This window comes from Grampus griseus, assembly GCF_964374135.1.
Source record: "Grampus griseus genome assembly, chromosome: 7".
Classification (NCBI taxonomy): domain Eukaryota; kingdom Metazoa; phylum Chordata; class Mammalia; order Artiodactyla; family Delphinidae; genus Grampus; species Grampus griseus.
The window spans coordinates 63,973,534-63,988,982 of record NC_139001.1 but is presented as its reverse complement, the minus strand read 5'-3'; the positions used below and the strand labels follow the sequence as shown (position 1 = coordinate 63,988,982).

The 15,449-nt window shown below is 40.0% G+C and overlaps 1 protein-coding gene across 9 annotated transcripts in view; it reads left to right on the top strand.

The window, feature by feature from the left end:
• The window catches only part of B3GALT1 (beta-1,3-galactosyltransferase 1), a 107,435-nt gene that overhangs the window by 56,125 nt on the left and 35,861 nt on the right, over nt 1-15,449 (top strand). For 5 of the 9 annotated variants that reach the window (XM_082657822.1, XM_082657816.1, XM_082657819.1 and 2 more), the window contains one exon: nt 9,499-9,659. Coding sequence is in view for 2 of the 9 variants with exons in the window: in XM_082657824.1 (XP_082513950.1) it covers nt 9,499-9,618 (120 nt within the window). In the remaining 7 variants the exon portion in view is untranslated. The remainder of the gene's footprint in view (nt 1-9,498; nt 9,660-15,449) is intronic. The other 4 variants (XM_082657820.1, XM_082657824.1, XM_082657823.1 and 1 more) reach the window with 2 other exon arrangements.

The window sequence follows — 15,449 nt, the reverse complement described above, 5'->3', positions numbered from 1 at the left end:
AGGTTATTACAAAATACTGAGTATAGTTCCCTGGGCTATACAGTAGGTCCTTGTTGGTTACCTGTTTTATGTGTAGTAGTGTATATATGTTAATTCAAAACTCCTAATTTATCCCTCCCCCGCTTTTCCCCTTTGGTAGCCATAGATTTGTTTTCTATGTCTGTGGGTCTATTTCTGTTTCATATATAAGTTCATTTGTATCATTTTTTTAGATTCCACATATAAGCAATATCATATGATGTTTGTCTCTCTCTGTCTGGCTTACTTCACTTAGTCAAAACTACAATGAGGTATCACCTCACACTGGTCAGAATGGCCATCATCAAAAAGTCTACAAATAATAAATGCTGGAGAGGGTGTGGAGAAAAAGGAACCCTCCTACACTGTTTGTAGGAATGTAAATTGGCACAGCTACTATGGAGAACAGTATGGAGGTTCATTAAAAAACTAAAAATAGAGCTACCGTATGATCCTGCAAACCCAATCCTGGGCATATATCTGGAGAAAACCATAATTCAAATAGATACATACACCTCTATGTTCATAGCAGCACTACTTACAGTAGCCAAGACATGGAACCAACCTAAATGTCCATCGACAGATGAATGGATAAAGAAGATGTGGTATGTATGGAATATTACTCAGCCATAAAAAATGCAATAATGCCATTTGCAGCAGTATGGATGGACCTAGAGATTATCATACTGAGTGAAGTAAGCCAGACAGAGGAAGACAAATATCATACGGTATCGCTTATATGTGGAATCTAAAAAAACAAAAGGCAAAGTGTTATAAAGGCCAGGTGAGGGAGAGGTGTCCCAGGGTATGTGATTAGCTCATGCACAATTCTAATTGGTTGATGGTGAGGTAACAGGACAGTGTCACAGGGGTTAACACTATCAAGGCACCAGTAGCCACCAGGTCATAGTCATCAAGTAATTTCTTCCACTTGGTGGGAGTTTTAGCATCTGTAAACAATTCAGGAAATGTGCACCAGATACTATTATCCAGGGACTTGAGAGAGGAGCTAAAGCAGAGGGTATGCAGGAGGAGTCTTTCCCAGGAAGGCCCCATAGAGTCCTGCTCAATTAAAAAGCCATGGGACTTCCCTGGCAGTCCAGTGGTTAAGACTCCACACTCCCAGTGCAGGGGGCATGGATTTGATCCCCAGTCGGGGAACTAAGATCTCACATGCTGCATAGTGTGGCCAAAAAAAATTTTTTTTAATTTTTTAAAAATTACAAAAAAAAATTATTTCTCGAGTGTCTGATGTTCAGATTCAGTCATTCTATGAGATCATTGGTCTACAGGCTTCCCCTATCTTTGTTTTCTAAATGAAAGGACTTGCGGGGTGTTTTTTTGTTTTGTTTTTGGTTTTGGGTTTTTTTTGCGGTACACAGGCCTCTCACTGTTGTGGCCTCTCCCTTTGCGGAGCACAGGGTCCGGACGCGCAGGCTCAGCGGCCATGGCTCATGGGCCCAGCTGCTCCACGGCATGTGGGATCTTCCCAGACTAGGGCACGAACCCATGTCCCCTGCATCGGCAGGCAGACTCTCAACCACTGCACCACCGGGGAAGCCCCTTGTGGGTTTTTTTTTTTAACATGAGTACTAACTGATTCCCTGTTTACTCAAGACATTTCTAAACTGATTTCTTTCACAACTTAGCCAAGATGTGGAAAACACTTTCACAGTGTCAGGTTTAACTCCCCATTCTTTTGGAAGGTCTGTTGAGGAAAATGTGCCCAATTTGGAAGTAACAGATGTGCGTTTTCTTTTCACATCTAAGTATCCATCAGTTAAAACCTAGTGTGAAAACCTAGGGTGAAGCTTTGTACTTCAGAGGAAAAGATGCACTGTTCCCCTACTGGGCCTGTTGCTGGCCAGGCCACTTCAACAAGTCGTATTGATCTTGGAATATAGAAATCCCCATTCAGCATGATCCATTTAGGGCAAAGGGGGCTTCTCTGTGAGTGCCCACCTCACAACCTCCCACCCTCTACAGACGCTGCAGCAGCATCTCTGTCATGCCTCTCTCTGGTCCATATGGCTGTGAGCATCTGCACCAAATGTGCCTGGGTATGAAGGAGAACCACTTAAGTGAGGAGGAGAATCATTCTCCAGGTACATGTCAGGTCAAGATGCTTCCCTTTGAATTAAGGGATGCTGTTGCTCCTTCAGCCATCTATAGGGCATACATTTTAAGCTGTTGGTTTTGTTTTGCTGTTTTTTAACGGTGGTGATATATTTGTGCAGATGCTGGCCTGTTCTCTCACCCATTGTCTCTAGTGGCAGATGCCATACCCGTTTCTAAAAGTACTGATCTAGAATAAAATGCCTGTAGAAAAAGAAAAGAAAAAAAAAATCAAAGCAATTGCCCACACATGGGTCACATTCAAGTCTCATTGTTGCTTACTGGCTATAGACAATCTATGTCAAAATCAGAAGACATGTTCAAATTCCACGAGCTTATGTGGAATGATTTACCATAACAGTGTTTGCAAGATATGCTGTGCATGACCTGAAATGTCCAGCTAAGGCAACAGTTGACTCAGTCAATATGCAAACTTCGCAGAATTCCTTTGCACATATGCCCTGGAATGGTCTTAATTTTCAGAATCAGCTTCTGCCATCCAAACGTCCATTTAGCTGTAGCTAAAATGTTTGACAGCCAAACACAAACAAGGATCTATTCCATTGTTCTGTTTTTGCTTGTTGTAAAGATAAATTCATTTTCTACCAAACTCATTAGCAAAACAACTCACTTACACAGGCTAAAATTTCATAAATAGACATAAATTAGAACATTTGTATTCTTGAAAAGTGTCATGAAATTATACCAAACTTTTAAAAGGGTCATAACATATCAGATATTTGAAAAGCCACTTGAATTTTCTTCATTGTTCTTTCAATCCCCAGGACCTAGTATGTGAATTGTACATAAGAGGAAAATGAAAATATTGTTGAACTGTTGAAAGACTAGCTCAGATGTATTCTAGCTTAAAACCAGGAAAACTAGGCCAGATTATTTTTAAGGCTCCATACTACATCCCTTTAGCCTCACAATATCACCTGTTTGTTTACGGAAACATTAGCTGCATTCATATATTTTAGTCAGAACAAGTGAAGCTGTTGCTCTTAATTTTTAATACCCTGAACACCTCATTTAAGAGAAAAATGCATTTGGTCACACACAAGACACAGACACACACACACAGTTCCAGTTCAGGGTCTCTCCTCTGTGCTTCAATATCTCCATTACTTGCTGGAGAGGGTGTGGAGAAAAGGGAACCCTCTTGCACTGTTGGTGGGAATGTAAATTGATACAGCCACTATGGAGAAGAGTATGGAGGTTCCCCAAAAAACTAAAAATAGAATTACCATACAACCCAGCAATCCCACTACTGGGCGTATACCCTGAGAAAACCATAATTCAGAAAGAGACAGGTACCACAATGCTCATTGCAGCTCTATTTACAATAGCCAGGACATGGAAGCAACCCAAGTGTCCATTGACAGATGAATGGATAAAGAAGATGTGGCACATATATAGAATGGAATATTACTCAGCCCTAAAAAGAAACAAAATTGACTTATTTGTAGCGAGGTGGATGGAGCTAGAGACTGTCATACAGAGTGAAGTAAGTCAGAAAGAGGAAATCAAATACCGTATGCTAACACATATATATGGAATCTAAAGAAAAAAAATGGTCTGAAGAACCTCGTGGCAAGACAGGAAAAAAGACACAGACGTATGGACTTGAGGACACGGGGAGGGGGAAGGGTAAGCTGGGATGAAGTGAGAGAGTGGCATGGACATATATACACTACCAAATGTAAAATAGATAGCTAGTGGGAAGCCGCCCCATAGCACGGGGAGATCAGCTCGGTCCTTTGTGTCCACCTAGAGGGGTGGGATAGGGAGGGTGGGAGGGAGACGCAAGAGGGAGGAGATATCGGGATGTATGTATATGTATAGCTGATTCACTCTGTTATACAGCAGAAACTAACACACCATTGTAAAACAATTATACTCCAATAAAGATGTTAAAAATATATATCTACATTACTATATTGGCTGAATTTTGTCTGTCTCAAGAATTATATGAGTTCCTTTATATTTTCAGCTTCTCCTAGAATACTACAATATAGAAGACATTCAACATAGTTTTGTTGGGTGAAATAATAGATATTATAGGAGAGGAATTAAGTAGCTGATTAGAGAATCAAAATGTGGCCCAAGCTATCTTTCATCAGTTCACCTAAGAGTGAGGTTTGAGAGAGACTAGGCTCCTACCTTGTGCCACGCCCTGTGCTATGTTGTGATATGTAAGACAGAGTTTGCGCCCAATGATTTTAGGCCATGAAAGGCCATTTGTTGGAAACCTCACTTCCCATCTACTTTGACGCCTGTTACAGAAATGCGGTAGATGATAGAATAGAGATAGTCAATACTGAATTACTTTTTAATCATTGAATTGCAGAATCATCCACACTTTTCTTACTGAGTTTCCTAATTCTAGCCTCATATGCTAAAATCATGACAAGTTCCACTCCTTTTGATGGCTGCTGGTTTTTTTTCCAGAATTGGATGCCTAAGTGGTGTTTTTGCAGTTGCTAGATTGCCAAAAGTTAACGTGGATGTAGGATGTAAGGGGCAAAGCTGAGAAAAGTTTCTGTATAATCTGTCTCTGTCAAATTTTGAATCTCCCCTTATGGTCTTTTTCTGTGGAGTAAAGGACTCAAAAGAAGAAATAACTTTTTTTTTTTATTTTTTTTATTGTGGTACGGGGGCATCTCACTGTTGTGGCCTCTCCCGTTGTGGAGCACAGGCTCCGGACGCGCAGGCTCAGCGGCCATGGCTCACGGGCCCAGCCGCTCCGCGGCATGTGGGATCTTCCCAGACCGGGGCACGAACCCGCATCCCCTGCTTCGGCAGGTGGACTCTCAACCACTGCGCCACCAGGGAAGCCCAGAAGAAATAACTTTGATAGATGTGTAGCTTTGTTCAGAATGTTTCCTCTGAATTTTTCTGCCACCCCAGCTAATGGTGAATTCTCTCATTAACTAACTCTCTGAGTTTCCGAAAAATATTGGTATTTACGAACAGAAATTGGCTTAGTTCATCTTCTTTGGAATTTAGTTTTTAGAAAACTGGAATGCTTTTTAACCCAAAGTCTTTGTGTGGCTTGGTTAATGTTTTTAAAATCTTCTCCCACCTTATGGTGTACATGCTAAATTGGCTCTAGAAATATTTTATGATTTCATTAAACAAAGACATGCTGTAGTGATTATCACTCTACTGTTAGGACAGACCATATTTACAAGTAAAGAAAATGGCAGTACTTTTAAATAAAATCATTTCAGTTGATTATAATACTCTAAGTATTATACCCAGGATGTTCTTTGATCACTGTCAGAGCTTACTCCTTTGATAACTTTGTCATTTGGACATTGGCAGTTGTATCACTGCGTTCTGTCTCATGGGGATGGTTCCGTTTCCATGGGAGCTGGTTGCCTCTTTCAAAAAGGCAACAATAAAGATGACTGACAACACAGCAGGGCTAGAAATCCTAGGATTAGAATAATATTCTGTGTAAAACAGAAGAAACCTAGCCTTGAGAAGTTACAGCCATCCAAGACCTAGGAGTATAGTATATCATTCCCTCTGAGTAGCACTGTGTGCAGTTAAGAACTTATCACATGGATTTGGGCACAGAGATGTGCAAATCAGTCTTTCTTAAGTGGCGGTTTGCTATCCAACAAGCTGTCCAGAGGTTGAGGACTTGGGAGTGGGTAGTGACAGAAGCTCTGATTTCTAGCGCTAGCCAGTTACTGTGTTGTAAATAGATCACACACATGCCTCCAATTTCAAAGTATCAACATAATGCCACTGACCACGCAGTTGGGAAGAGATGTGCAAAGCCAGCTCTGCCCAAGCCCAGGAGGGCAGCTCCAGCACACAGTGGCCCCATGCAGGCCCACCCAACTCCAGAGCCCCCTGTGAGCTGGGCTCAGGCCTCTGCTGTGACTGCATCACAGTTCAATCTCTCCCTCCCCTTCCCTCTTCTCCTCTCATCCCAAAACAGGTGTTGCTCCTGAGAACATGCTCCGATCAGCTTTCTGCCTGTGTGTCTCAGGGTCTCAAAGTCTGTTTCCCAGGGACTCCACCTATGACAAGAGAAATGGAAAATTAAGCTCATTTTCATTGAAACTTAGAGAATGAAAACCCTCTGTTCTCCCTTCTAAATTCATCAACAAAGCTATTACCTCTACCTGGCTTCCTAATGAATCACAGAACTTATATTGATAAGCTAATAAATGGTGCTTTCTGTTTTGCTCTGTAGGTCTTTATTCAAGTCTTTGACTGCAGACAGACCATACACACACCAGGACCAAATGTAGCCAGGTGCTGACAGAGATTCACACTGCAAATTCCTTTGTTGCCCTTAAGAGGACTGTAGCAAAACTGGAGAAACTACATCTCATGTCCAAATATTTTACTATCTTATTCGTCCTATTCTGTTACTAAAGTACTTCATAGCTAACTCTTGTGTGGAGGCAAAACGAAATGAATGGACTCCTCGGAATAAATGGCACTAGCAAGATTTCTTTTTGCCACATGAATCAAAAAAGAAGAAAAGATATTTATGAGGTGTAATAGGAAAATGTACTAGAGCCACTATAATTTTTAGGCCTGGTAAAATTATAACTTAGATTAAAATGTGGGTGACAAATTTTGAATCTAGGCTCTTTTCCCAGAAAAACACAACAATTTATATAGTCAATTTTCAGTTATCTGCCCAAGGAGAAATAGCAATAATGGCAGTTACCCAAAAGAGTAGATAATGAACAAATTCATTTCTATTTGACTTTGAAATATTGCTTCATATTCTAAAACCAACATTTGGATGTGGATGCATTTTATATTCTGGAAAGCTGTGATGACTCTAGCTTAAATACTGAAACTGTGCTTTAGAAATCAGACTAAAGAAAGTGGCTTATGTTTTCCATCTGGTCTGGTACAGTACGTTCCTATTTTCTATATTATTGCTGAGAATAGCTATCATTAACTCTTAGGATAATGTTAAGTTTATCTGAAAGCAGAGAAGAATTGCATCTATGTTTCCTAGTTTATATTTTCCCAGAACTGATTTTGATTGAAAAGACACCTTCCTTCCCTGCCCTGGTTTGGCTAAAATTACTTTTAAAATATTTTGTGTTAAAAAAGTTAAACAGAATGAGTGGTAAAGGTAAGGAGTTATACCTAAATAAGATTTAAGGTTTAAACTGAAATATCTGCCCCTGAAAAACTGAGTTAGCTGTATAGACATTTTCCATTTGTATTTTGGCCCTACTTTGATTATTTTTCATTCGGTAAATACTAATATGTAAATAACAGTACCTGGTATAGGATCCGGCTCACGTTAGCAGCCCGTAACTGCTCATTTCCTCTATTTCTTGCTTCCTTCCTTTTCTTCACTCAATAATATTTTATATAAGATGCTTCATATTAATGCTTCATACACTTTAATAAATGTTTATGTCTTATTCTACTCTTTCTTTGTATAGACAATTCTATAAAAGCAAGGACTTTAAAAAAATATATGCTAGAATGAAACCTTCCAGGTCTTATTTTCCCTGTGTTGACATTCAATACATGTTTCCTAAAAGCTACCTCCATGGAAATTGATTTATCAACATTAAGCAAATAATCTGTTAAGAGCCATAGTATTTTAAAGGGTAAGAAGGAGGGTGGATGCAGTCTAAAAATGGACCACGTGCTCTCTTGTCTTATTCATGGTCATGCGGCACCCTCCTATTCTAGAACAATATATTTTTACATAAGGCAGAAGTATACCTAGCATTGCAGTGTTTTGATTGTTTGCTTTGAGGCTCCTTTGCTTTCGTATTTGACTTAATAAGTATTTGGTGTTTGAGCAGAGTTGATTATCTCTCCCTTTAAAGATCTGAATAGTATCTTCAATGGAACACTGAGAAAGTGCTAGTGAAGTGGGTTAAGAAAATAGCTAAGCTAATTAGGCCTGTGTTCAAACACTTGGCTCCGCTCATACCAGAGTGACATTAAACAAGAAGCTGGCTCTCCCAAGGTCATGGTTTTCTTATTATTAAAATGAAGGTAATAACATAAAACAAAGTGGGTTTTGACTATGATTATAGATAATAAATGCAAGAAAATTAGCATACAGTAGGCATTCAATAAATGTTGGCATTTGTTACAAATTGTAGCGAACACTTACTGAGTGCCTACCTTTTAAGTACCATTCTAAGCACTTTCTATGCACTGATTCATTTCAACCTCAGTGCAATTCTGTGATTCAGGTACTGTTGTTGTCACCGTTTTGCACATGGAACTTAGCTTACGTCACAGCAAGCAGCTGAGTCAGTATTTAAACCCATCCCATTCACTTAACCATCACACAATACCACCTGTCATATAAACAGAGCAGACTTTTAGCAGACGCTAGAACCAGCAGGTGGATCCAGTGCGACCCACTCATGCCTCTGCCCATATCCCTCACTCCCACTTTTCACATCTGGCCATGCTGAGGGCCATATTTTAGTCACTTGGCTTTACCCAGAAATCCCTCCATAATATGAATAGTGAGAAGAGAGAATTATACCCCTCATTATGAAGGGTTATATAAATACAGCTTGGGACCCAAGGGTCAGATCAGCTGGAAACAGCTTCTGATTGGCTTCTAGTCTGTTATGCAGACAGGTCTGATCAGATGCAGCCGGTCTTAGAGTGGTCACGAGTCATAAAGGAAAGGGATGAGGCTCATGTCTAGAAAGCCCAGCTCTGCCACTAATTAGCTGAGTGTCTTTGCACCACGGCTTCAGTCCTCTGGATCCTTCTTCATCCTTGGAAATTAAAGATGTTACCCTACGTCTTAGATCTCATGGCTACTCAGGAGCTAAACCTAACCCTCAGGTGGGCTTTGGCTTTAGCTGTTTGACCTGCACAAAGTTTTGTTTTAATTGAATTCTATAATATAAATTCAAAAGGTTTCACCTAAAAATCTGTGTTTCTGTCTTCCCTTGAGAACCTGAAGTCATGGCATTTTTGAGCCTGTTTTTCCTTATGGCATCATTGGAAGCTCACGTCTGTGGGGCAGACGTGAGCTGTGGCTGCCCGCTTCAGATGGGACATGTGCTCACCAGTTGAGCATGGCTCTACCACTCCCTGCTGTCTCACACCCAGTCTGCTTCCTCTCTTACCCTACTTGCCTAGTCTTGTAGGAATATAGGTTTGCAATCCTAGGACCAGCTCTGATGTTTATTTGTTCATTCATTTATTACTTTTTTATTTGATCAATGTCTGTTCAATGCTTACTTACTTGCCATTCTGTATATTGTGCTTATAGCCTAAATACAAAGTTTTCTTTCTAAATGACAGCATTTCTGCCTACATTTCTCAGAGTCTGATTAATTTCCATTGTTTCTAAAGTGTTCTTTCTTCTTCTTATCCACCTAGGAGCCTGCAGTTTGCTAAGCAGCAACTTCTCCTGGCATGAGACACTGCAGATCTCCTCACCAGACAGGCTGAGACTATGCTCTGTGCCCTGCACCTGGAGTAAGAAGAAGAACAAGCAAGGTTGGTCCAACAGGTGGGAGAAGGACGCACTGCTCAGTTAGGTAGGCCACCACACCATCACTGTGGAAAAATAATAGCAATTCTGTAAAATCAGACATCAACATCTAAGAACTCATGAGTAGAGAAAAAAAATTATTTTTCTTTTATTAATATTTAGCTACTATGATTCATAAAATAACCTTACCATAAATGCATTGTTCCTGAATGATACAGGAGGAAAAAACTGATAGCTAAAAGAGGTGTCTTTTTTAAAAAATTCATATTCACAAGTGTCCATGAAACCTTTGACTGATTTTAATGATAGCCTCTTTTAAAATGAAATAGTAAGGAACTAAAGTATGCCTTAGGTGGCCTGAGACAATGCCTATTTAAAAACCCATTTCTCCAAGGTCATAGCTAATGGATTCTTGAATTTTCTTTGCTGAAATAACCTTGTCCCACAGGCAATTGTACTTCAATTATTTCTCATTTTGCTTGAAAATAGTAGTATGTCATATAGGAAATGATGGTATAGTTATAAAAAGTGTCTAAAATAACACTCATTAAAACGTTTTTATTTAAAATGATAAAAGGCAAAGACAAACACTCAGAATATTCCTCTATACACCAACTTTTTGCTCTAAATGATACACTAAGTTTATAAAAATGATCGCAGCCTTCCTGGAGTGTGGCTCGGGAAGTGAAGCACCACACTGACAAGAGGTAACTTGAACCATACTTTTATCTTTCCCACCATCACCTCTGTGATTTGGGCCAATAACTTAATCCCTCTAAACTACAGTTTCCTGGCCCATGAAGTGGACAGTTAAGTGCCTTCTAAATACCAGGTTCATTGGGTAGTAGAGTCATTTTCAATAAATAAATAAATACCAGGTTCAGTTTGACAATAAAGCACAACTGTGAGTGGAGGGCAAGGAGGTAGCTCTGAGCTAATTCCCTGCAAGGTAATTTGTCAAAAGTAAATTCAACAAAATGCCCATTCACCAGAGTCCTCTCTTCTTTTCAATATTTACAAAGTTTACAGCACTGTGCATTGGTTATGTTGGTTTTCGCCACATTTGGAGATTCCTGTGAGGCTTTAGTTGAGAGTTTCCCAATTGCTAACAGCATTGGAAGGAATACCCAGTTCATCTTTGCCTTGCCCCCCCTCCACATGGTGTGGAGAGAGGATCCCCTGATAAGGAGCGAGGGAGAAGCGTCAGCACCCAGCCAAAAAGGGCCTCGGCAGAGACATGACATTATCACCATAAGGATTCTCCAAATTCAAGACAAAGAGATTCAGTATTTAAATATATTAGGTTGATTAACCATTTTTGAGAGCTGTTTCATGGAATTAGCCTGCTGACATGGTCCTTCCTCTTAGAGATCTTATAGTTCAATGGAGGAAAACAACTAAAACCAAAACAGAAAATAAGTAAATAATATAATTAAGAATTGGGATAAGCACTATGGAAAACAAAAGGGATGCTAAGGCAGTGGAGAGCTAGAACTTGCTTCCTAAAGGGTGATTATGGGAGGTGTGAGTGTCAAGGGTTCCATTCCCTTCCCTTTCCTGGTATGTGATAGGATTGCATTGCCTTGGTCTCCGTGGGGTTCCATGGGGTATAGGATCTGACCTGGCTCATCAGTTGTGTCTAGAAATGATATGTGTCACATCCACACTGGAGCATCTAAGTGTTGTTGCTCTTCCTTGTGGCAATCTGACAAGTGTTGTGGTCCAAGACGTGGTTGCTCCGTTAACCTGGAACTTGTGTGAGTTCCAAGAACAGAGTGCCTTCAACCAACCTACAATATGGCTGGATTATAGTAAATCAGGAAAAAGTAGTGAATAATCTTTAGAGTTCCTTCTACTCGCTCAACTCTTGCCTGTTCTGGCTCTGAGGCTATTCTCATATTTATATTCCTGGCAATGCTTTAAGATAGATTAAGTAGCTTGACTCTAAATGCCTTTGATTTGTTTACACAAATCAAACTCTCATGTTTTATCTCTCGCCTCTGGATTATGACCATTTTTATCAAGAACTTGGCATGTGGGTTATTGATATGATAATGCAATCCTAATGCTGTCTCAGAAGGTGAGGGCCTCTATCCTTTCAGTCAACACTGAGGTGCACTTGTTTATATAGGCCATTCATAGCGGAGCTGAGACTTGGGATGAGAAGCCCCCAGCATTTTGCATTTGAATAATATGTAATATTGTGCAATTTTTAAGCTCTCAGCTTTTCATATCAATTTCTAATATTCCAGCAACAGAATCTAGGGAAAAACCCACATTTTCACAGGACTCGTCACAGCCCATTTAATGTATATGTAAGAGAGATTGTCTTTTGCACTGAAGATCTTTTTTGAAACCAAAATGAGAACCCCTTAGCGAAAAACAAATTGCATGAGATGCAGTTTATCTTCTTTGGAAGCAAAAAAGAGCTGAATCAACCCTCCTGGGATTTGACAACTTAGGTATTTCTTTATCCCTGACACTGCTCAGATAGATATATCTATCTATCTATCTATATCTATCTATATCTGTCTGTATCTATAGATAGATATATCTATCTATATCTATCTATAACTGCCTTTACTGAAGTTTGGTGGACTTAGAGGAAGTACATCCATCTGATATTACAGTCATTCTTGTACAGTGTTTAAAGTCTTAAGGATTTTTATTGAGGTGAATGAAATCCTGCCTAAGAAAAAGTTGAAGAAGGGAAGGGAAGTGGCTCTAGAATAAAAACAGGGTCCTTAATGTAGTTCAGGCTCAGTGCTAAGTGCTTTCATTTGTATTATTACCCCCATACCATGGAGGCAGTAGCCCAGAAAGGTTATGATCACCCAGCCAATGACTGGCAGACCAAAGAAGGAACAGAGGTCTTCTCCCTCTCAAGACCCTTCTCTTTCCTCTCAACCGCTAGAGAGGAAAAAGTCTAGAGTATAAAAGTCTACCTTTACCATCGCCATAATTAAATGTAAAATGGCCATGTCCTGCATTTCTGTAATCTCCAGAGTTGTCCTCTAAAAGGTAAACACTAGATGACTCCTGATTTATTACATTTATTACATATCTAGGTTCAGAAGAGCTTTTAAACAGAGCTGGTTGTAATAAGCTGTGCTCCACTAATTGCACATCTTCCCTTTGTTCGGCCTCATCCTGTATAATTAGCACCGTCTTAAAAATAGACGTTTTCTGTGACATTAAAATTCTTACACAGCACACCCTCTAATTATTTCATGTCTTCACATTACGGACTAAGATACTCATGATGGAGGGGGTAATTCTGTTTGTTATTTAATTAGTTATGGAGGAGTTCAGGAAAACCAAGAAAAAAAAGATTATTGAAATAATTTCTACTTGGCTCTCAGATTTTTTCTCACAGCCTTACTCCCTCCTGGCTTCAGACCTCATCATTTTTGGTACCAGTGTTAGTTATGCCTAGGATCTCTTTCTATTAAAAACTTAACTATCCTTCAAGATCTACTCAAAATCCCCTCCTCTGCAGGCCTTTCCAGATGTCCACCATTAAAATTAAGCTCCATCTTCCATACCACAGGGCACTAATCTTATAGCATCTAGCTGCTTTGTATTATAGGGATGGGAAGTAGGGCAGACATGGCTGGTGACTTACTCAGATTTCTTCCTGGGCATATAACTAGACAGCATGTCCTTGCCTACCTTATGAGTTGGGTGTGATCAGAGGATGAATTTCTAGTAATGGAATACAAGTGGAAGTGACATGTTTCCTTTTGGGGCCAGGATTTTTAGGAGGTAGGTTGCTCCATGCTTGCTGTCCCCTGTTGACATCTGCATGAGAGAAGACTGATGCCCTCAGAGATGGAGGGAGCTGGGGCTCCTGGGTCACCAGGTGGAAAGCTTTCTGACCAAACAGGAACAGCCTCATTAGGCTGAACAAGAAATAACCACCTATAATGTTAAGCTTGGAAATTTAGGGTTTATTTGTTACATCAGCTAGTGTGGACATACCTACCACCGTGTGTGCATGTTTGTAAGCGTGTGTCTGTGTGTGTGTGACTCCCTCTATTTCAGAAGCCTCAAAAGGACTGGAACAACAACAATGAAAAAAATCACCCTTCGCTGTGAGCAAAGTTAAACTAAATAGATGCCTTATTTGGAAATGGAGCAGATGGTCATCAAAATGAAGAGTGGAGGGGTCTCTAAAACATCTCTAGTATCGGGAATGCCATTTTCTCATTTACAAGAAGCTGTCTAGAATTTTGAAAATAATCTCATAGGTGACCAATTTAGGGTAGAGAATGAAAGGGATACCCAGGTAGTTCCTATATTAAAATGTGTCCTAGTTCATTACTCATTCAAACATTCATCATTCTTTCCATCAACAAGTAGGTTATTCAACACATTCTATATGCCAGGCAGTCCTCTAACAGTTCTGATCAATCACAGGCTTGCCCCCAGCTCACTCCAAATACACAGTCCACATAGCCAGCAAGTCATCACACTACTGAAGTTGGACTCAGCTTCCCACCCAGGTTTTCAGGTTCCTCGTCTATAAGAGAGAATAATAATATTATCTACTTCTCAGATTGTGTTGTAGTTTTAATTAGACAATTATTTAAATATAATGACTGTAAAATTTTTAGCACTGTGCTTCACACTTGAACTTGATAAGCATTCAATAAATCCTAGCTGCTATTATTCCTATGAATTTAGATTAATACTATAAGATTGTGTAACCAAAAATTCTGACCAGACAGAGAGGGTGTGTGGAATACAATTTCCCTTTAGAAGTGATTCCTGATACGAGAGTTGAGAGGTTGGGAATAATGTTCCACATTTTAAAAAATAAAAACAGTATGTGCAAAGGACCGGTGATGAAGCATTTTTGAGGAACTGAAAAAAGTAAGAGTAACGGAGTACGGAGAGCAAGGAGGAAAGTGCTGCAGGATGAGACCATGCAGAGCCTTGGGAACCACCATGTAGCCACGCTAAGAACTTGGCCTTCTTCCTAGCACAAGAGAAGGTCATTGAATGGTTTCAAACGGGTAGTGGCCAAGAATGATAAGATCATCTTTATTTTTTAGAAAGATCATTGTGGCTGGAATGCAGAGGTAGACCACTTGATAAGTTACCATTGGAGTCAAGATAAGGAATGCCCATAGGTTGGACATGGCAGTGACAGTGGAGATGGAGAGAGGTTATAAGGTATGAAAAATTTCTGAAGCGACATTGACAGGACATGATGATGGATTAAGTACAGAACTGAGGGGGAGAGAACTGTTAAGAATGGCTCCTGGTCTTTCAAATAGATACGGGCACATTTCACAGAGATAGAGAACCCTAAAAGAGGATCAGGGGTGAAAGATCATGAACTTACCTTTGTTCATGCTGCATTCAGGTGCCCCTCAGATATCCAAGAATACACACCAAGTACACAGTTGGATGTATGGGTCTGGAGCTCCTTAGACACGTCTGAGCTAGAGTGTGAATTTAAGAATTATTGGCATATAGATAACAACTGAGGCCAAGAGCAGGAGAAATTTGCTTAGAAAATGGGCAAAACTTAAACTGAGAAGAAAAGAGGGCCTAGGACCCAGGCTGGAGGAACCTGTTAGCAAAGGAGGCTATATTAAGCAGGGTTCTCAAGACAAACAGAACAATAGGATGTGTGTGTATTAGAAGAGTGGTATAAGGAATTGGCTTAAGTGATTGTGGAAGCTTTGTAAGTCCAAAATCTGATAGGGGAAGCCAGCAGGATGGAGACTCAGGAAAGATTTGCAGTTTGAGTCTGAAGACAGTCTGCTGAAAAACAAGGATCAGTCAACATTGTAGATCAAGTCCAAAAGCAAGTCTGCTGGAGAAT